General features: G+C 54.5%; 1 protein-coding gene across 1 annotated transcript; it reads right to left on the bottom strand.

Moving 5' to 3' along the window:
• Window positions 1-8313: 8313 nt before the first annotated feature.
• On the bottom strand, window positions 8314-8958 carry LOC120964717 (uncharacterized). The gene has a single exon (XM_040389567.2). It carries the CDS (start codon window positions 8956-8958, stop codon window positions 8314-8316), a length of 645 nt encoding a protein of 214 aa, XP_040245501.2.
• Window positions 8959-23215: the final 14257 nt, after the last annotated feature.

The following is a 23215-nucleotide window of genomic DNA, read 5'->3' on the forward strand; positions in this document are numbered from 1 at the left end:
CTTTTCCATGGCTCTAAAGCGAATATCCTGTTTATTGACCACATTGCGAGATGATGTCGCTTTCAGAAGGTTGTGGATGCGCGGGATGGTGCCTGGGCCTTGTCCCGGAGCTTGGCGGCCTCACCCTTGGTTAATTGTAGGAAAAGTAGCAATGTTCGAGGCGTGCTTTGTACGGTTGAACCTGTATAAGTACTCATACTGCTTTCAGCTATGGTTGTTAAGTGCCCCTGCTGGTTTCAGTTAAGGTTGTTAAGTACTCCTGCTGCTTTTACAGTCTGACGTGTTTCTTCAGTCCTGTCTTCCTCCAGCCGCCAAAACCAAGCCAGCACCAGCGGGGCCGCGTGCTTCTGCGTCCCACGGCCGCATGCTTCTGCGTCCCACGGCCGCATGCGCCACAACGCACGCATCGCCGCCCCACCGTCTCCTAAATCGTTAACACCGATGTCCGAGGTCTCGCCGTCGTCCTCCGCGCGCTTTGGTGCGCTCGCCGCGGCGCCGTCCTCTCGCGTTCTCAACGTGGTCAACAAACAACAGGAATCGGCATAGGACTGCACGTGGACAGGATGACAGTAGCGGCCCACCATGTCCATGGCCGGACACAAGGAAGTTCCTCATTTTTTGTTATATAATACTCCATTGTCAGCATATGGAAAAAGAAAATGCTTCCTCCTAGTGGTTTCCTAACATCTGGGACCCACGACATTGTCAGCGTATATAGTCAATAGACAAGAGAACACCACAAGACCGGCTGACACCTAGGACGTAGCTGCTCGAGCAGTATTTTTTTCTTATTGTTGAGATGGAGCAGGGTTTCAACTGGGCTGTGGCCCGTCTAGCCCAGGCTTATATTTTATGTTCACCATATGACTAGCCCAGCTATTTTTTCTTTGTGAAAATGAGCCCATTTATTTTTTCTGAAGAATACCCAATCCAGGCCTACTTATTTTTCTACGCCCTAATGGGCTGCAACTCTTTCAAGACGCTTGCAAATCTTGAAAGTAATATGAAATGGGTTGTAAATATAAAAACAAATGACAAATTGGCAATTACTTTATATTTTTTTGAATTTTTTCACATTTTCAGATTCCAATTTCACTGGGCTTTAACCTAATTTAAATATATCTTCAAAGTACTTTAAATTTGGCTCGACATTTCAGTATTAAAAATAGTTTGGAACCCAGAGAAATATGCGAAATTTCGTTTAAACTTTTTACCCTGGCCCTGGCCAACAAAAAAAGGACTGCAATAAATTGCATAAGAAGTTGCAATGAGCTATATCTAAATTAATAAAAAAATAGGGAATGGTCTGACTTGCGGGCCTATTAAGTTGACGCGTATGCAAGATTTTTTTACTTATTATATACGTCAACAAACGATTCTAGCAAACGTAACCGTTGGATGTCAATCCAATGGCCGTCGTGTTTCTTCAATCTCTGATCTTCTTGCTCCAGCCGCCAAATCCAGCGCCGGCGGGACCGCCTGCTCCCACCTCCCGTGGCCGGCTGTGCTGCCGCGCAAGCCTCACCGCCCCTACTACTCCCACCGCTGGCCAGGCCATCCCTCTACTCAACCACATCCCTCCACTTCTGTGGCTTCGCCGCCTCCGGGTCATTCCCTTCCTGGGTCTCGCCGTCGTCCATCGCGCTGGTGTTCTCGGCACGGCGTGGTCAACGTTGTCAACAAACGACAACATCGGAAGAGGGTTGTACATGGAGAGGCTGACAGTTGGGACCCACAAGGTCCATGGCCGCACGCAAGCAAGTACCTCCTTATTATGCCAAAAAGAATGAATACTCCCGCTGACAGCTCGGACCCACCAGCTATATCTTCGCACGCAAGGAAGTGCCTCCTTATTACGCACACAAAAATGAATACTCCCCCTACTAGCTGGGACCCACCATAGTGGGAGGCTGACTTGTGGGCCTACTAAGTTGACGCAGACGGAGGGCTTTGTCAACTTAGTCAATATGAACGATTCTAGCTCCAGTGACCGTATGATGTCCATCCAACGGTCGTAGTGCTTCTTCAACCTCTGGTCTTCTTACTCTAGCCGCCCAAACCAGTGCCGGTCGTGCCACCTGCTCCTGCCTCCCGTGGCCGGCTATGCTGCCGCGGACGCCTCACCGCCCCCTACTACTCCCACCGCTGGCCAGGCCATCCCTCTACTCACCTACACCCCATGTTATTCTGCGGCGACGGCAGCCTCACACTGAAGCCGAACCAGTGAACCCTCGTACTCCTCTCCGCGTGGGCATCCACTTCCGCATCTTCCCCGGCTCCATGTCGTCCCCTTCCTAGGCCTCACCGTCGTCCACCGCCTTGGTGCTCTCGGCGCGGCGTGGTCAATATGGTCAACGAACGACTTCCATCGGAAGAGTACTGTACGTGGAGAGGCTGACAGCTGGGTCCACGGCCGCAGCAAGGATGTGCCTCCTTATTATGCGCAAAATAATTATTCCTCCACCTGACAGCAGGGACCCACCGGACGGGCCACCGTATTTCACGAAAAAAACGTTTCCCCTAACTACTGGGACCCACCAGCTACATCTTCGCACTCAATGAAGTGCCTAATAGTTGGGACCCACCTGGTCGAAGCGTACGTAGCATTGTCATTCTGGTCACGAACGTGTACGTACATACGATTGGTTGGTGTGGAGGCTGCTGCGATGAACCGTGGTCGTGTAAGGAAGGGCACGTGTCGTAGTAGAGGCGCGGACATAGCATGTACACGTATGTACAGCCAGGGTCGAAGAAAGTAGATACGGCCACGTACGTACATACGGGCGGGGTCTCGAACGCCTACTCGTGCATACGTACGGCCAGGGCTCGTGTACATGGCTGGGTCGGAACAGAGAAACTGCGTCGTCGTGTTCATCGGGAGCCAACCGGCTTGAACGGAATAGCCAATCGAAACGAGGCATGGCGTACCGCAGAACGGAGGAAACAGCCTTGTGTTCGACCGGCCACGGTCGAAACGAGATCCTGTTCATCGGGAGGGGTCTGGCATACCGCAAAACGGGGGAAACGGACTTCTCTTGGACCTTCTACGGTCAAAAAGGGGTCCTGTTGATCGGGAGGGGTGTGGCGTACCGCAAAACGGAGGAAACAGACTTGTGTTGGAGCGCTACGGTCGAAACGGGGGTCCTGTTCATCGGGAGGGGTGTGGCATACCGCAAAACGGGACTCCACGGGATACTGTTCATCTCCACTGTCACTGCCTCCACGGGCTACTATTCATCCACCATCGACCTCCTTCAGCCTGCACCTACGGCTGTTCATCCACGGACTCCTGTTCATCCAGCCTCCACCGCTCCTCCACCGGCTACTGTTCAACCAGCCCTCTCCACGGGGTCCTGTTCAACCACCCCTCCACGGGCTACTATTCATCCAGCCCTCCACCGGCTACTATTCAACTAGCCCTCCATGAGGTCATCCTGTTCATCCAGCCCTCCACGGGGTCCTGTTCATCTACCCCCAACCGGCTCGATCGATCGGGGTCCTGTTCATCCAGCGGCAACGGCCTCTACTACCACGGGGTCCTGTTCATCCAACCCCCACCGGAAACTGTTCATCCACCCCCCACCCCACCAAGAACTGTTCATCCAATCCTCCCTCCCCATCAACGCTCACTATTCATCAAGGGAGGGAGGCAGCAGGGTTCGATCGGCTTCAGTTAGCAGCAGTAACGAAGGAATCACTCGGGTTCAGTTAACAGCAAGGGATCGATCGGGGTTCAGTAACGTAGCTAGTGCAATCGCTCGGGTTCAGTTAGAGCCCAACGCCTCGCTCGGGTTTAGTTAGAGCGCAACGCCTCGCACACACACGCATATGTGTATGAGAGAAACGCGCAAACCTCTATGCATCGCTCGGCCCCGACCACCCACCGTAACCGGGCACTCCCCGATATGTTCCTCGCCGTCGCTTCTACCACGGTTTTTTCCGTCATGGACGGCCCAAAGAATGTCATGCAGCTGCGTCTCTGGCCCGCCCAGGACGAAAAGCCCATTTTTTGTCATGATTTTTTGTCAAAGAAGTAGGAGCCCACCACATCTATGATGATACCGGGTTTTGTCACAATTATCGTCATAGAAGTGTCATAAGTATGACAGAAAAAAATTCGTTCGGCCCAAAATGTCACGGATGTGTCTTTTTTTGTAGTGACAACTGGGGGTAGCAGCCCAGGCCGGTGCCGGCTTCCATCACCAACGTCCTTGTCCGGCTTCAGGAGATGACGGACTCGGAGGGCCTCTAGCCGGCGGACTTGCTGGCCGCCTTCGTCCAGCACTGGGTTTCGCCCCTCCAAGCCCGGTCGCACCTGATCTGCGATATGAGCGGCCGCCGGGACCCATGCCAGATGTCGACCAAGGAGTTGCCGGTGGTGGAGGTGGTCCGCCATGTCAACTACTTCTCTGACATCAAGCTCAGCGAGACCGACTGGAGATTCGGCAAGACGCCGTACAGTTGTGAAAACCCTCCACCGCCGGTCAGTATCTGGTCCCCGTTCTTCTCTCATGTTGTGCTCTTCATCCGACCCGACCACCCGGGCGTGGGGCAGCACTTTCCTGGTCAGGTAGCAGCCGACGCACCGGCTCCAGGCTACCAATGGATGCCGGACCACGAGGAGAGCAACGCGGGCGACCCCGAGCTAGAGGTGGCCGCGTTGGAAGACGGAGGCGAGGACGACACTGCCTGGGGAGGCAGCGATGGAGGAGGCGGAGCCGCTGGAGGCGGCGCAGGGGGAGACGACGACGTCCGGTCCTGGCCGGATGACGATGAAGATGGCGACGGACAACGCCTCCCCAAAGGCGCGGACAGGGCAGGCGCCGGCTCTTTGACGACGCGGCCGTTAAGCGGAGCGTTGACTGGCGCACCCAGCGCACCTAAACGCAGCGCCGAGGGGTTGTTCGGCAATACGCCGCCCAAGAAGTCCAAGCAGGCGGCCGCGACCAAGCGGCAAGAGGGCGCGAAAACGGCCGCCATCTAGAGGGCCCCGAAGGAGCGCCCAATGGTGTCCGGGTAGGTGCATTTATCATACAGTCTTGGTTATTTCCTTCTTGCAAGTTTCTTATCTTCGCTTGCTTCGCCGAGGAGGGCCGCCCTCTCCTTATCGCGGCCTCCATCCGCCTTGCTGATCGGACCAGCAGGCGGCTCTGAGGAGACCCGGCGCGTGGACCCGGCCAACGCCCTTTGGGGGCAATGGAGAGGAACGCACGGGAGGCGCAGGAGGAGCGGGAGGCTGCAGCACGAGAGGAGGCCGACACCCAGGCCACCGCGTCAGTGCAGACAGGGGCCCAAGCCGCGGCGATGGCGCGGGCAGAGGCAGCGACCAAGGCGCAGGCGGAGGCCAATGCTAAGGCCGCGGAGGACCCAACCGGTAGCGGGATCCCGGAGGCCGCCAGTCTGGAGCAGCCGGAGCCGCTAGTGGTGGAGGCCCAGGCACCGCCTGGAGCAGTCGGAGCCTACCAGATGGCGTCGGAGCGGGAGGTTACCGACTCTATAGTCTTGGAGGCGGAGGTGACCCAGCATGCGTCGGGTGCTGGCGAACAGAGCGGCGGCTGCCTCGAAGGGCCGGAGATGCCGCTGGCCAGTGCTGGGCTAGTGACGAGCCAGGCCATGACAGCGCGCTCCCTCTTGCGCCCGCACCAGGCGCGAGCGGCCTCTGAGCCGAGGCCAGTGGAGACCGGGGCCGCGAGCCCACTGGGAGCCGACACCGGGGCCACGAGCTCCGCCCCGCCTGGCTGGACGTCAGGGGCCAGCACGCTGCCCTGAACCTCGCGGTGCAGGACGTCTTGGACCAGTTTGCTACCCACATACCCTCCTAAAGGCGAGGAGCGAGATGGCGGCGATGCATACGTCTGTCCGGGTATGCTCTTGACTTTGCTTTTTCATTTTTGCGATCTTCAGTGGGGGCGCGCCAGCGTGCCCGCTGGGTGTAGCCCCCGAGTTCCAAGTCGGCTGCTGAGCGGGCGTGTTGGAACTTTAACGTGTGTTTCTGACCGTCGGAATGTTGCTCTTGCTACAGGACTACCACAACCTGCGTGCGGCCGCCTTCAACTCCCAGAACCAGGCGCTCGCCACCCGGACCGGTGAGTTGCGGAAGAGCCGAGGTATGTAGGCCGGCTATCAGTGGGGGTGCACAAGCACACCCACTGGGTGTATCCCCCGAGATCCGGGCCAACTGCTAAGCAGTTGGGCCGGATCTTCCTAGCAACTTCTTGTCTTTGCTGATGCTGCCGCTGACGATCCTTCCTTGTTTCCGCAGAGGCCGCCGCCCATCTGCGCGGACGCGTGCATGATCTCGAGGGCCAGCTTCATGCCAAAGAGTTGGAGCGCAGTCAGGCGGCCGCGGAGCGCAACCGGATTGAGAAGGAGCTGGCTGACTAGGCGACCCGGCATGCGGAGCAGGTCCAACAGCTGAAGGACGAGGAGGAGCGCCTCAAGGCCGAGTTTGAGTCCCAGCGCTCGGGTTGGGCCGACAAGGATAAGTACCTTTCGGAGGTCTACTCGGTGATTGAGGATATGCTCGAAGGTAGATCTTCTATCTTCCTTGATTGGTTAGTTGCTGGCTACCGTGGGAAGTCGGCTTCTAATTCTTTTGTCTTCTTTGAACAGAGTACTTCCCGGATCACTCCGGTGCCATCGGCTAGGCGATTGAGGCGCGGTGCAAGCAGCAGAGGAGTGTGGGCGTGGAGATTGCACCGGACCGGCCCCGGAGTTTGGGCGAACAATTCCTGTTCGTCCGGCTGCGTCTTGAGCCGGTGCGCCGTCTGCTGCGTCGATTTCAGCGCGCCGGGTCGTAAGTTTTGGAAGAGCTCTGGCCGGGTGTGTAGGTCCCCCAGACTCCCAGCCAGACCACCGACTGGTTGGAGGTGGCGGGGGAGCGGCTCGACGCCTGGAAGGGCACCGCGGCACGGGCCGGTGCCAAGGTGGCGCTGGAGTTCGTGAAGGCGTGGTACCCGGGCATGAGCATGGCGCAGCTGGCCACCTTCCGCCAGGAGGCAGTGCCGGAGTTGGAGGTGGAGCGCGAAGCGATCGCCAATCGCGCGTCAACCCTCGCCGAGTACACCAACGGCAGCATCTTCATCCCGGAGCGGGCGGAAGACGGCACCGAGGTGCCACCGTACTGGTTCGGGCTGAACCTGGACAAAGTGGAGAACCCGGCAGAGGATATCACCTCCAGCGACGAGGCCGCAGAGGAGGACGAGGATGAGGAAGGCGACGACGTTGCGCCAGATGATGGAGCGACCAGCCGGAATCGGCCTGATCCAGCCCCAGCCGGCGAGCGGCGGGAGACCACGTCGGGCGCCGCCACCGACCAGACCAGGACCAACCAGCTGGAGGCCCCGCCAGCCGGCGCTACGGCCACCACCGACTCCTCCGAGTAGCCCATAGTTCCTCCGGCCTAAGCGGCCTTTATCTGTTTAAGCTTTTTCTGTCTTGTAATCGAGAACAAGTTAATCATACGCAGTTCCACCCACTGGGGTGTATTTTAAACCTTGATGAATCCCGGCTACAAGCCTTTTGCAATGTAAATGAATTTATTTTCCCCATATGCTTGTGTTTTGCTGAGTTCTGACTCGATTTTTCCTTTGCTTTCTTTGGATTTTTTCCTTTGTCATCCTCCTTTGGCCGCCGCCCTGCCAGCCGGACAGCCGCGCTGCGGTCCATGGCCGGGTCAGGGACTTGGCCATTTAGAATAAGTAAGTTACTTCAGCCGCTTAAAGCGTAGCTAGTCAAGTGAGAAGCCGGTCGGCCCGCTACTAAGCAGCCGGACGGGAGGCGAGAGGTCGGCTTTTCCTGAATTGGCGTTCTTCCTTAGTGGTTTTTCGTGTGGACAGTGTTTCCGTCCTTTGGCTCTTGCCAGCCGGACAATCGCGCTGCGAGCTGTGGCTAGCGCGAAGAGAGGGCTTTGGCGTCGGCACACTACTGAGCCAACTTCGGATGGTACCAATTTGGGCCAAGTCGGCGAGCCCCCGGGCCAGCTGACCGGACCCGGGCAGGGCGAAAGAATGAATACTCATGCATAGGCGAAGCTTATCATATAGATAAAAAGGTAGCCCCCGAGTGCGCCTTGGGGTATCTGTTGTCTTTACTTAGTACAAAAGATAGCATGGTACATACACTGCATCAACTGTGAAACGGGCGGAGAAGGTTCACGTTCCATGGGCGCTTCGACTCTTGGCCGGCTGTGTCCGTATTGCGTGCCCTGGGCTTCTGTGCATCAATGAGGTAGTAGGAGTCATTGCCCGGGGCATTGTTGACAATGAAGGGGCCCTCCCAAGGAGCCGAGAGCTTGTGCTGGCCGGCTGTTCGCTAGATCAGTCGGAGTATAAGGTCGACCTCGCGGAAGGCACGCGGCTTGATCTTCTTGTTGTGGTAGCGGCGCAGGCTCTGCTGATTGATGGCGGATTGGCTGAGTGCTAGCAGCCGGGCCTCTTCGAGCAGATCGACGCCGTCTTCATGTGCCTCCTTTGCTTCTGCCTCTGTGTCCAGGGTGACGCGAGGCGAGTCGAACTTGATATCTGTTGGGATGATGGCCTCGGCCCCGTACATGAGGAAGAAAGGTGTGAAGCCGGTTGACCTGTTTGGCATAGTCCAGAGACTCCGAAGGACGGCCGGTAGCTCCTCGATCCAGCAGCCAGCCGAGCGCTCTAGTGGCTCGACCAGCCGTGGCTTGATGCCGGATAGGATGAGGTTGTTTGCTCGCTCCACCTGGACATTTGACTGCGGGTGAGAAACCGACGCGAGGTCCAGTCGAATGCCCTGCGTCATGCAGAAATGGGCCAAGGCACCTTTGGTGAAGTTTGTGCCATTGTCGGTGATGATGCTGTGCGGGATGCCGTATCGAACGGTGATGTCCGCGATGAATGAGACAGCTGCGGGGCCATTCAGCTTCTTGATTGGCCTCGCCTCAATCCACTTCATGAACTTGTCCACGGCAACCAGCAGATGGGTCATGCCGCCGCATGCTATCTTGAATGGGCCCACCATATCCAACCCCCATACGGCAAATGGTCAAGTGATGGGAATGGTCTTGAGTGTTGAGGCCGGCAGGTGCTGCTTGGTGCTAAAACACTGGAACCCCTTGCACTTTCGGACCAACTCCTTGGCGTCGTCCAGAGCAGTCGGCCAGAAGAAATTGTGGCTGAAGGCTTTGGCCATGAGGGCTCTGGAGGAGGCATGGTGGCCACATTCACCTTGATGGATGTCTGAGGATAGAAATGCCCTTCTTCGGCTCGACGTAGCGCTCAAAGACACCAGTCGCGCTGCGCTTGACGAGCTCCCTATTCATGATTGTGTACGCGGCCACCCGGCGTTGCACCTGTTGGGCCAAGACCTCATCGGCTGGTAGCTAGCGGCTCACCAGGAAGTTGAGGATGGGATGCGCCCAAGACAGGGCTTCCACCACCGTCATGACAGCAACCGGCGTTAGGGTGGCCGGGTTGGGAGGGGGCGCGGGTTAGAGACGGCCGCTCCTTGTTGCGTCGTGGAAGTCCCCGGGCCGACTACAGTAGTCCTCGGGCCGGGTTCTCGAGTCCCCGGGGCGGGTTTGGGTGCTGCAGCCCCCAGGCCGCCTACAGAAGTCCCCAGGCCGGCTGCTGAAGTCCTCGAGCCGGATCCGGCTGCTCCAGGGTCAGCCGACACGAAGATGGATTCTGATTCTGGCGAAGGTTGGATAGACGGCTTGCGTAAGCACTCGAGGGAGATGCCGGCTGGAATGGCCTGCCGGGTAGAGCCAATCCGTGCCAGGGCGTCGGCTGCTTCATTGTCGGCCCATGGCACATGGATGAACTCGCACCCATCAAAGTGTCCGCTGATCTGCCGGGCGAGGAAGCGGTAGCTGGCCATGTTGGCGTCCTTGGTGTCCCAGTCGCCAGAGGACTGCTGGACCACAAGGTCCGAGTCGCCGTAGCACAAAATGCGGCGGATGCCGATCTCCTTGGCCAGCCGGAGCCCGTGGACGAGTGCCTCGTACTCGGCCACGTTGTTGGAGGCGGCAAAGTGAATCTACAGCATGTACTTCAGCTAGTTGCCTTGGGAGAGGTGAGGACGATGCCGGCTCCTGAACCGGTGCACATTTTCGAGCCATCGAAGTGAATCCGCCAATGCGTGGAATCCGGTGCAGCCGGCGGGTACTGGGTCTCGGCCTAGTCGAGAAGGAAGTCGGCCAATGCTTGGGACTTGATGGCAGTGCGGGGCTGGTAGAGGATGGTGTGGGGAGCCAGCTCGATGGCCCACTTGGCCACCTGGCCCGAGGCATCTCGGTTGCTCATGATCTCGGCAAGGGGGGCGGTATAGACGACCGTGATGGTGTGCTCCTGGAAGTACTGCTTTAGCTTCTTGGCGGCAAAGTACACCCCGTAGCACATCTTCTGGTAGTGGGGGTAGTTCTGCTTGGAGGCGGACAACACCTTGCTCAGGTAATAGACCGGCCTCTGGACCGGCTGTGCCCTGCCAGCTTCTAGGCGCTCAACAACAATCACCGTGCTGACGACCCGGTTGGTGGCGGCGATGTAGAGGAGCATGGGCTCTTTAGCGGCCGGATTGGCCAGAACAAGCGGCCTGGACAGCATCCGCTTGAGCTGGAGGAATGCCTCGTCCGCCTGGTCGGTCCACTCGAAGCATGTGGTCTTCTTTATCAGCTGGTATAGTGGGAGGGCCTTATCGCTCAGCCGGCTGACGAACCGGCTGAGAGAGGCTAGGCACCCGGTGAACTTCTGGACATCCCGCAGCCGGGTCAATTTCTTCATCCACTCAATGGCCTTGATCTTCACGGGGTTGCACTCAATCCCACGCTCAAAAACAACGAAGCCAAGGAGCTAGCTGGTTGGTACTCCGAAGGCACACTTCTCCGGGTTAAGCTTGATCTAAAAGCGGTGCAGGTTGGCGAAGGTCTCCTTGAGATCCTCCAAAAGGGTGTCGCGCTTCTCCGTCTTCACCACTATGTCATCCACATAGACATGGGCGTTTCTGCCGAGTTGCTTCAGGAGGCACTTCTGCATACAGCGCTGAAAGGTGGCGCCGGCGTTCCTCTAGCCGAACGTCATAGTGATGTAGCAAAAAGCACCGAAAGGGGTGATGAAGGCGGTCTTCAGTCGATTGGACGGGTCCAACTTGATCTGGTGGTAGCCGGAGTAGGCGTCCGGAAAGGACAGCAGCTCGCAGCCGGCCATGGAGTCGATCACCTGATCGATCTGTGGCAAGGTAAAGGGATCCTTGGGGCAGGCTTTGTTGAGGCTCGTGTAGTCGATACACATGCGCCACATGTTGTTTTTCTTCAAAACGAGGACTGGGTTGGCAAGCCAGTCCGGGTAGAACACTTCCATGATGAAGCCGGCTGCCAGAAGTCGGGCGATTTCTTCACCAACAATCCTTCTCTTCTCTTCTAATAGACGGCGAAGGGGTTGTTTGACCGGCCTGGCATCCGATCACACATGCAGCTTGTGCTCAGTGTACTCCCTCGGAACACCTGGCATGTCCTTGGGGGACCATGCGAAGATATCCCAATTCTCACGAAGGAAGTTCATGAGCTTGCTTTCCTATTTGCTGTCGAGGTTAGCCCCCACGACAGCGTACTTCTCCGGGTGCGTCGGGTCCAAGATGATCTTCTTGGTTTCCTTGGCCGGCTGGAAGGAGCCCTCGGCCTCCGCGTCCTTGGGGTCAGATGGCATGTCCGGCTGCTTGCTGGCCATGGCCACAGCCCGGTCAAGGAGGCGCTTCTCTTCGACGATGACGAGGGACTCGGCCAACAGGGAGCTGGCTGCGGCGCATGTGAGCGACTTCTTTTTTTTTTGAGGGTGAATGACAGTGGGAGAGGCTCCCACTGACTTTGTATTACTCACAAAGGAACAATTACATATGTGTTACAAAGGGTTTTTGTGGCCCCCCGGCCATGCAAGCTATCCACAGCCCTAGTATCCCAAATTTACAATGTAATTAGACAGGAAGGGGCGAAGTTCCTCTCTGCAGTTATGTGTTAGCAGCTCCAAGAGATGCTTGAATCTAGCCAGCCATGCTCCAAAAGAATGCTGAATCCCTCTAAAGTGTTGGTTGTTTCTCTCCATCCATAGACTCCAAGCAGCCAAAAGAAATATATCCATGAAAAGAGGTTGCCTCCAGTTATCCCTACCCCCACACAGTAGAACCAATCTGTTGTCATCTGTCGGCCATGCCAATCCAACTTTATCCCAGCAGCGTTGGCTAAAGGGGCAATTGAAGAACAGATGTTCCACAGTTTCCTCTGGAGGGTTTTGACAGAACATGCATGCGTAGTTGCCCCCCGCGACAGCAAAATGTCTGTGTTTGAGCATATTCCTGGTATTCAGACGATCAACTAGGAGTAGCCACCCAAACATCTTGAATTTGATTGGGCTTTTGGCTTTCCAGAGCCATCCGAACGCCTCACCTGCCACAACCTGTTTGTAGCAATGGTTATAGAATTTTTTGGACGAGAAACGCCCGAGCGTGCATTCCCAGCTATCACAGCGGTCATTGGCCACCCGATTTTGTGTCAACCCCTCCTGGATCTCTTTGATTTCCTCCCTCGCCTGGATCGAGAGAGGTAGACTAAAGATCATGGCTGGGTCAGTTGTAGTAAGAACCTTAGCAATAGAGTCGTCTTCATTCAAGAAAAATGAAAAAGCCCGTGGGTATATGTCCATGAGTGGGGAATCCTGAGTATTATCAGACCAAACATCTTTCCAGAATAAAGCGCTAGAGCCATCCCCCGGGGTGACTCTGGTGATCCCTCGGAAGATCCCACTGAGATGCATCATGTCCTTCCACCAGAAAGAGCCCACTGCCTCAGTTGCATGTGGTATTCTGTTTCTGTAATAAGCATCCCAAACAAGCTCCACCCAGGGTACATCTTCATGATTATAGAATTTGAATAGATGTTTTAGGAGAAGGGCAACATTCTGTGTTTTGATATCAATAACACCAAGGCCTCCGCAGCATTTTGGGCGGCAAACAAGTTCCCAGGCCGCAAGAGAGTTATTCTTGACCCCATCATCAGATTTTTTGCCCAGAGGCAATATCTACGTAGTTTGTCCAGATGCTCGATCACCTTTGGGTGTAATTTGATTGTACACATTGCATATATCAGCATCGAAGTCACAACAGAATTGACCAAGGTCAGTTTGGCCCCGGATGACATCAGTGACAACGCAGTGGACGTCTTCCTCTCAACTGCATTTACTAGCGGCATAAGATCTAGAACACTTGGCCTCGTCGTGCCCATTGGCAGGCCGAGGTAGGTGAAGGGCATGGAACCAACAGAACAACCAAAAACCCCAGCCAGTTCACAAGCACGTCGGTGATCAATGTTAATGGGTATAAGAGTTGATTTCTAAAAATTGATCTTCAGCCCAATCGAAATAGCATAATCCTCCAAGATAGTTTTCATACGGGCAGCCTGCTCGGGACATGCCTGCATAACCAAAATCGTGTCGTCGGCTTATTGGACAACTGGGAAGTCACCTGCCCTGTCACGAGGGAGAGGAAGCTCAACTAGTCCTCGAGCAAAAGCATCATTAACTGCTGCTTGGAGAAGGTCTACCGCAAGGACGAAGATCAACGGTGAGAGAGGGTCCCCCTGTCGCACACCACACTTACAGTTGAATTTCCGACCAGGAACTCCATTAAGGAGTACAGAAGAAACCCCCGAGCCAAAGAACATTTTCATCCATCCAAGCCATTTGTCATCAAAACCCATGTGCTTCATGATCTCCATCATGGGGGTGTGCTCAATAGTGTCAAAGGCCTTGGCAAAGTCTAACTTGAGGAGGATGATTTCCCTCGCTGAGGTATGGCATTGATGGATATATTCAAACGACCACGCCAGGCAATCTTGGATTGTCCTCCCTTTGATGAAACCGTACTGGTTTTTGTGGATGATTTTGAGGATGACTTTCTATAGCCGGTTAGCCAAGATCTTTGTGATGATTTTCAGACAACAATTCAGCAAGGTAATCGGTCTATAATCATTTGCAGTTTCTGGAGAAGAGTTCTTAGGGATCAAGGTGATGTACCCCTCACTAATGCTGGTGATATCTAATCCTCCAACATGAAAGGCATGGCACAGCTCATAGAAGTCCGACTTGATGATCTGCCAGCAGCTCTTAAGGAAACAACCGTTAAAACCATCAGGACCCGGAGCCCGGTCGCTCGGCATTTCCTTAATAACAGTATCAATCTCTTCATTGGAAAAAGGTGCCGACAATTGATCCAGTCCCTCGATCTGACGGATGATTATAGAAAGATCAAAACGCATGTTAGTGGGTTTAGAAGAACCCAAACAATCCTTATAGGTTTTGAACAACACCCCTTCCTTGCCAACGTGATCATGGATTTCCACAGCACCATCACGAAGCGTGGCGATAGAGTTATGTCTATATCTCTCAGTGGCCAGAGATTGAAAGAGCTTGGTGTTTTCATCCGCAAATCTGAAGTACCTTATCGTGCATCTTTTCCTCCAGTACTCGTTCTGAAACTGTAGCAATGTCTGCAAGTGAGATTTCAAAATCTTCCGAAAGTTTGACTCCTGGATAAATAGAGTTCTTTTGTCCTCGAGATTATCCATCCTAGCTAAAGATTCATTACTGTTCTGGATCAAGATTTTCAGTTTTGAGATATCTCTGCTCCATCTCTTGAGATCATATCTCAGAGTTTTCAGTTTTTTACAAATGCGGGCAGCAGCGTTCGGGGCATGGCATGCCTTGGACCAAGAGGCGGCAACCGTATCTATAAACCCAGAATGGTTAACCCAAAAATTCTCAAAGCGGAAGAGTTTGGACTTGGGGATAGTTGATTCAATTGTAACCACACACGGAATATGATCAGACACCGGTTTCCCCAATGGCAAGACCATCGTGTTTTGGAAAGAGGTAGTCCAACAAGAGGACGAAAAGAACCGGTCGAGCTGTTCGAGCAGAGGGTCGTCTTGCATATTACTCCAGGTATATGTTCTGCCCTTCACAGGTAGCTCCATCAGAGACTACGCTCGAATGATTTCGTTAAATAACAACATGTCCGCAGCGTCACCCCCAGGTTTGTTTCTATTATTCGTGGATCGAATAAAGTTGAAATCTCCAAGGATCAACCAATTTTCATCATCAGGTATATTTAGGTCAAATAACCAGTTAGTAAAATCCACCCGACGCTGACCAGAGCATGGACCATAGACATTGATCAATTTCCAAGAATCACTAGACTGAGTAGCAACAAAAGAGACACCCACAGCAAACGAGTCAACATACCAAGGCGTGCCCACAAACACAGAGCTATTCCATATGATAATAAGACCACCAGAAGCACCCACTGATGGGGCAAACACAAATTTATCAAAACGCTTAGGGCAGAAAGTTTTAATAAACGCCAGATCAAAAGAGTCACGCTTTGTTTCCTGGATACATAGCACAGAACAGAACATCCACTAGTATCAATAGCGTTCCTAAGAGCCAAGGTTTTAGCATCAGAGTTGATGCCCCTGATGTTCCACGACAGAACATTCCACGACTTATTCATGAACAAGCGAAAATTCAGTCTCCAGCTCCAGTGGACGAGCGCTGATCATCCAGCAGCTTCTCGGGAGAGAGAACATCCTGCGCAATCCCGCAGCGTCTGCCCATCTGTTGAAGATCTTCAATCGTCATAGGAGGGGGACAAGCATCAGACCGAACCTGCACGGGGGCAGCAGCCAAAGAAACAGCTGTGATAAAAGAAGTCTCGCGTGGTTTCACCCGTGACTTCGAGCGCTTGGTGTCAAAGACGTGATTGATCTTGAAACCATCATACTTATTAGATCGAGTGCTTCTTCTGACAGTGGTTGTGTCAAGAGGCACTAGCACATTGCGGGACTGGGGAGCATTATAAAGAGAAGTAGAAGCAATCACCTGAAGAGCAGTCTCTTGATCAGACAGGGGCACTGACTGTAACCCTGTATCTTGAGAAGCAAGTCGTGAGATCGCCTTGGGACCAGGAGAGCGAGCCGCCCTCTCCCAATCAGTATCAATCGCTTCAGACCTGCACTCAACAGACTCCTGCAGCAGAGACGATGGTATGATGGCAGCCCCCAAATGAAAGATTGAACTGAACACCTCTGACATAACATCACGCTCTGGGACTATGCTTTCAAGCCAGGCAATCACAGCAACATTCAATTGGTTCTGTAGAAACTTGAATGGATTAAGGGGTAACATAACAGCCTCAGATGGCTGAAAGGTGAGGGCCGGTGTATATATACGTTTGAGCATCCCTCCCATCCAAAGTAACAACTCATGATCAACTGCCACAAAGAAGTTAACTGAATCTCCTCCTGCTCTGACAAACGCAAGTCGTGCCATAGGATTCCCAAGCACAAAGCCATCAGCCAACGCTTCCACCACCTGAAACTCTGAGTCAAAAGACCAAATATCCGACAGGTTGTCTTGAACATTGTTTTCTGGGTCCACACCATCCATCAGGGACGGCCCGTCGTACTGGAAGAAAGTTCTAAAACTGAACCCTGTGTATGGCGGAGGAACCACGGGCCACATAGGCCAACCATTCTCCTGAATGTGCACCTGGGCAGGATCCGGGGCGTTCCATGCCGCTTCATTCAGAGCCTCTTGAGCAGCCATCTCATCAATTCTTGCCTGCTGCATGAGAGTGTAATAGGGAAGCTCATATGGGTGGGGTGACGCATTCAGAAGAGGAGGAACATCTTCGTTACCAACTAAGCCAGGAATAGTATTTCTGCCATTCAGAACATACACAGGTACAGACCAAGATCGAGCAAGCCCTGGCAACAAATCAACCCTGGTAACCAACAGACTGTGCGGCACTTCAGCAACATCTTTGATATGACACTTAACCAGAACTCTAGCTTTGTTGTGACCCGGGCGTGGCCAGACAAGGAGCTTTCCAAAATTAAAATGGCCTTATGAATATAGTGCTCAGTCTGGTAGTCCATTGGGAAAGCTAGAAACATAACCCAAACCTCATATTCAAAAGCAGGAATGCGCATATTGAGACCTTCATCATGAGGTACTAAAGAGAAAGTAGAATCCTCAGTCAGAGCGTGAGGTCCCTCCCTAATGGCAGCATCCCGACTCTCCATATCCGCAAAAACCACACAACCAATTCCCAGCGGGTAAATAAAATCATCCACCAAATCATACTCTAGATCCCCAGTGATAATGCGACAGACCTCGGCCAGCCAGAGCTCCTTTTGATGATCAGGGACTGGAGGATGGACTGAAACAATAGCATACCTGTCATGGTTGAGGGGCGGATCATCTACCGCCATGACATGGCGCTGGACGCGATGAGCAGGGCCACGGTCAAAGGTCGATCCAACCGGAGCGAAGGCGAACGGGCGCACTGGGAAGTTCGCCATAGCTAGAGATGCCAGAGGTTTGGAATCCGCCGAAAGGGGAATCGCCGATGATGGACAGAGAGAAGGCGATGGGAGCGGGGGCAATGAAGGTGGGGGTGGTGAGCTCGAGGACGCCGGCTCACTCGATTGGGGTTTTTGGCAAGCTGAAGTGACTACACCCTGACCGGGGAGGCGTATCGTCAAGCAATGGGCGGTGGCCACTTCCGAGGAGCGTGGGATTTTCTGTTTCTATTTCCAAACCCAATGGGCACGCGTATCCCTCACAACACGGGCCATACCAACAACCATAGAATTTCCAAACACAGACACACCCAACTCACCCCGAGGCAGGATCCTCTCAGATTTTGTTACTGGTAAGGATTTTTGTGCCCAAACCAAATGAGGTAAAATTTTGCAAGATTTGGGCTTACGGGCCGCATGACCCAGACGGTGGCAAAACGTGCAACGATGAAGCCTAGGGCAAAGCCGAGTCATGTGATCAATTGCAGAACAGGCATTGCATGGATGGCCTAAAGGGTCTGGGCCCACCTTGCATGGCACATGTTGATTGGAGTTTCTACGTGAAGAAAAACAGGAGCCATGCCCAGAAACATCCCCACAACTCTGATAAAAGTACCCAGTGCAATTGTCAGCGACATGACCAAGCCGATCACAAGTAGAACAATGCTTAAGCCATTTGTATATATAATCTTTGGTTGGAACTGATGAGATTTGTACCATTTGTTTAACACTGTCATTATCATAACCAGCTTGCCATCCATCCAAGATGTAGTAAAGAGTATCATCCGGGATGGACTCCCATGATCCCAAATCAAACAACCCACCTCGAAAAGAAGGCAACTTGGCCGGAATATCGGAGGAGATAGGTAGGGATAAGGACCCAATCCGAAAAATATCCGGAGAAACCGGAGCCCGAAAACTACCAAAAGAGATCACAGCCGGAGGCTCGCCGGAATGCAAGTCCGTCGGCGGCGGGATCAAACCCAAATTCTGAAACACTGGGATAGATGCAGGATCCATAGGCACATTATGTTGAGAAGATAACCATTTAGATTTGATCGCCGGACCAGGTGAAGAAGCCAAACCAGTCAGCTCAGAGTCCGCATGCCATGATTGAATCCGGGGGCGATTGTCCATACCGCGATGCAGGTGAAAATGACAAATAAAGTCCGGCCAAATACGGTCCCGTAGACCAAAGATAAAATGTCCCACTCGATTTGATGCCACCGAGAACCGGAAATGACGATCCCCCAAACGATCCACGTTGAAACCAGCACTAAGCCCTCCAATACATGACTGAAGAGCCAAACCAACCGAATCCACCGAGAGGGGAAAAGAGGCCGAGGAGAAGGAAACTTCAAGGAAGAATTCCTTGGAGCCGGAGTTGGGGACGAAGTGGACCGTAGATCCAAACCGTGCACGCACCTGTGCCTCGACCTTAAGGCCGGGGGAAAAGTCCCAATGGAGGAGGCCATCCATTGGGTTCGCCAGGTGGAGATCGTAGGGTTAAACCCTAGAATCGCCATCGGAGTCGCCAGAGGTGGAGAGGAGAGGGGTGGGAGTCGCCATTCCCGATGTTGGTGAAGTTGTTTGCCATGAGCGACTTCTTGTAGTCGCCAGCAATGGTGATGATGCCCTTGGGACCCAGCATCTTCATCTTCAGGTACGCATAATGCGGAACCGCCATGAATTTGGCCAGTGCAGGCCGGCCCAAGAGCACATGGTAGGGGCTGTCCAAGTCGACCACTTCAAACCAAATGGGCTCGGGGCGGAAGTAGATCTTGTCGCTGAACAGGACATCGATCTTGATCTTGCCGATTGGAGAGCAGGAAAGACCAGGGACGATGCCATGGAACACGGTCTGGCTAGGCTGGAGTTGCTTCTCCTTGATGCCTAGCTTTTCCAAGGTGTCGCGGTAGAGGATGTTGATGCTGCTGCCGCCGTCTATCAGGACTCGGGAGAAGCGGCACGCCCACCTCTCGGTTGAGAAGGTGGAGTCTAGCACCATGGCATAAGCACCCGGCGAGGGCATCACAGCCGTATGGTCATCACGGCTCCAGGCGATGGGCCTCTCGGACTAGTGCATGAATTGGGGGACCTCTGGAATAACAGCATTCACCTCGTGGTGCCGCTGACGCCAACTGTGCTTGTCGTCGGCTTCACTCGTGAAGATGACGTAAGTGGCGTTCTCGTTGGGGAATTCATCTTGGAGCATGCTGATAGGGAGGGCCGGCTGGAGGAGGCGGCGGGCCCTCACCCTTAGTGATTCGGGTGAGCCAGCTGCACTGCTGGGTGGTGTGGTTGGACGGCTTCGCGCTACTGTGGAACTTGCACGGGGCATCGAGGGCTTGCTCGAAGTAAAAGGCAGGCAGCCAGGTACCCTTGCCGCCCCACTAACGCTTGGGGCTGGGTTGCCCGGACGGCTACTGATCCTCGACGGTGGCCACCTGCCGGTTGTTTGAAGCCAGCTACTTGGCCTTGTGCTTGTTGTCGTTCGGCTGTTGGTGCCGGTTAGAGTCACCAGCCGGCGCTTGAGAGTCCGGCGGGATCACCTTCCCGGACGTGTCAACCCGGATCTCCGACTTCATGGAGCCGTCGGTCGTGGCGTACTTGTCTGCCACAACTAGAAGCTCATCCAAGGTAGCCGGCTCGTCGTACAGGAGCTTGTGCTTGAGCAGGGTGCCCTCTCTACACCCGGCGGTGAAGTACTCGATAGCCTGCACCTCGTGCACCCCTTCACAGGAGTTGTGCAACTCGGCCCAGCGCGTCAGGTAGTCGTGAGTGGACTCGGTCGGACCCTGAACGCACATGGAGAGCTAGTGAGGCTTGGGGGGCGCTTGTAGGTGTTGTTGAAGTTGCGGATGAAGACGTCGCTGAAGTCCAACAAGTTGTTGATGCTGTTGGGTTTGAGGCTGTTCAGCCATGTCCGGGTCGTGCCCTGCAACATGAGTGGAACATACTTCACGACAACACGCTTGTTGTCATTCGCTATGCTGACTGCGGTGGCATAGTCGGTCAGCCAATCCTCCGGCTTCACGGCGCCGGTGTACTTGGGAGTATCGCGAGGGAGCGAGAACCCTTTGGGGAAGGGCTCGTCGCGGGTGTGGGCCGACTGTATCCTCCTCCTCTACTGCCAGGGACCGAGCCAGTCGCTCGATCCGGTGACGAGTGCCATTCTCGTCGACTGCTTCACGGGGACCTAGCCGCCCCCAGAGTCGGGTGGTCAACTGGCGCCGGAGAAGCCAACCTCTCCCTGCAAGGGGGAGGCAGACGTTCATCCTGCTGGAGCCGGTCCTTCGCCCTTGGAGGAGCTTGCCGGCTGTTCACAACCGTCTGTCGAGTGTGTCGGCTCCAGCTAGCAGCCGGCTCTGAGTTCCGCTGGCCGCGGCCACCGCCACTTGGGGACCGGGAGGTCGCTCCATTCTCGCGGCGGGGTGGAGGGTTTTCGGCCTGCTTGCTGGCTTCCACCGCCCGGTTGCATGCATCTTGCTGCGTATTTGCTGCGTCGAGGAGCTCGTGGAGGCGGTTCAGCTAGCTGCGCCATTCCTCGCCCTCTAGGTTCTCGATTTATTCTGCCGCCGCATGCGCGTGCGCATGTTCTGCACGGGGGTGTCGTAGACCAGGCGTCCGACTCCTAGCATGCTGGCGATGGCCGCGCCGCGTTGCCGGATCGCGCCGACTCGGCTAGGCTCGCCTGCAGCCGGCGTGCGGCCCGCTATGCGGTCGATCTCGCGCTGGTTGGCCTCAGCGCGATGCTTCATGGTCGCCATCTTGTTGGCACTATCGATGAGCTTGACACCGATTTCCTCTAGCTCCACTGGGCCGGCGTTAGCACCGATAGGAATAGCCAGATCCTTCATCACTGCTCGCAACAGGTCCTGGGCAGCCCCGTCAGTGTCCTGGGTGTTGCCAGTGGCCATCACCTCCACGAAGACGTCGGCGGAGGCATTCCTGGCGACAGGAGGGAGCGGGTCATCGATGACCACCACGTTGTCGGGTAACCCGTCGGCGGTAGCCGCATCGGGGAGGGTGAGCTTCTCGAAGAGGTCGGTGAGGTGGCTCACAAAGCAGATGGCTCACGCGTCAAGCGGTGCACTGGTGCATGCGCAAACGGACACATCAGGCTGGCTGATCAGGCCAGGCGCGACGCGCTCGCCAGATGGAAGGATGGTTCCCGTACAGAACACAACTCCGGCCGACGCTGCGGATGGCCCCATGGTGGGCGCCAACTGTCGTGGTAATCTCACGTCAGATGCTAGGGGTGGCTTATCGTGGGTGGAGACATGAGGACGTCGTCGAGTTCCGGAAGAGAGAGTGAGCACGAGCTCGGTAGCACACGAGACATACCCAGGTTCGGGGCTCTCCATAGAGATAACACCCCTAGTCCTGCTATGATGACTATGATCAAGTGTGTACAAGGTTGCTCCTGGAGCTGTTTTGCTAGAGGAGGAAGAAGGGTAGAGCTACCTCTCTTCTCCTAGCTATGGTGAGTGTGTGTGTGTGGATTGAGGGCTGAACCCTTTGCATGGGTGAGCCCTGGGGGTCTTATAGGCCGAACCCCCAGGTGTACAATGGTAATACGTTCGGGTGTAGGACCCGGGTGTTGGTGGCTAGGGTCGCCGGGTTGTCCGCCGGCTGCTGGGGCTCGCCTCTGGAGGGCCCCGCCGGATGCCGAGAATCCGGCCGACTGGTAGGGCCCTCCGCCCGTGGGCCATGCTAATTGCCTTTCGCTGAAGCTCTGTACTTGCTGACGAGGGCCGTGTCATGAGTCGCATGGCTACAGTCCCGCGTCAGCATGCACTGTAGCCACGCCCCTCCGGGGTTCGGGGGGAGCAGGCGGCACTGTTGCTATGCTCCGTCTCGTCGTAGTAGGTGAGTGCAGACTCTGAGGAGAAGGACAGGCCGGCTGCTAGAGGTCGGCCCGTCCCCGAAGCCATCTTCTAGGGGTGCGCAGTCTTCTGGAAGCCGGTTGCGTGACCAGTTAGCATGAGGGGCTTTGGCCAGCCCTGATGTCTTGAAATGTCATGGGGTGCGGATGAGGCTACCCGGGGTCCATCCCCTCGACAAAACCACTGCAAACAAAAAAGATTCAGACATTGTTGTCTAACAACTAATTATGGGCAGTAAAAAGAGAAGGCTGCAGAGTTTGTAGTTACCATCTTACAGCTCACTGTTGTGTTGGATAGAGCATAAACAAATAATTTTCTTGCCACCATTCGTATATTTTTGCTAATAATCCTTATCAATTTCCTCACTTGATGCTTGTTCATGAGTATCTCATTGCCCCATACGCAAAAAGGGTCGATGCGTGGATCTTTGCCAAGGGCATTTGTACCTACAAGCAACAAGTCAATATTAGAAGCTGAAAAGTGTTCAGGCCTGGATCTATATGCACTTCATTATGGAACGACGTGGGGAGTACAAGCCGAGGGATGAAACTAACCTTGGCGAAAAATGCTGGCCACTCCCGTTGTTGCCGCGGATAAGTAGTGGAAAGGCATGACAAGTACATCAACCTTAACATCAAACAAATATAGCCAAGGTAAACAACATCATCTCCAAATGATAGCTTGAATGTGTTGGTTCAGCATGCTGTTAAAGCGGATATAAAATGGAAGGGAATGTTACCTACAACAACAGCCACCAAATATTGTAATTCAAACTGGTATTGTTGAAAATGAGTAGAACGTAGCTCATGCTTAAACATCACACTGGATAAATGTGTAAAACTGAAATAAAGGGCATGTGTTAACTACACCAGGCATAACTGGAACCAAATATAGCTATTCAAACTGGTATTGATGAAATCGAGTGGCACAGTTCCAACTTGCACAAAAT

Source organism: Aegilops tauschii, chromosome 5, assembly GCF_002575655.3.
Source record: "Aegilops tauschii subsp. strangulata cultivar AL8/78 chromosome 5, Aet v6.0, whole genome shotgun sequence".
Classification (NCBI taxonomy): Eukaryota; Viridiplantae; Streptophyta; class Magnoliopsida; order Poales; family Poaceae; genus Aegilops; species Aegilops tauschii.

Excerpts from the sequence above, each read along its gene's own strand:
- LOC120964717 (XM_040389567.2), bottom strand. The coding sequence starts at position 8,958 with ATGACCCATCTGCTGGTTGCCGTGGACAAGTTCATGAAGTGGATTGAG.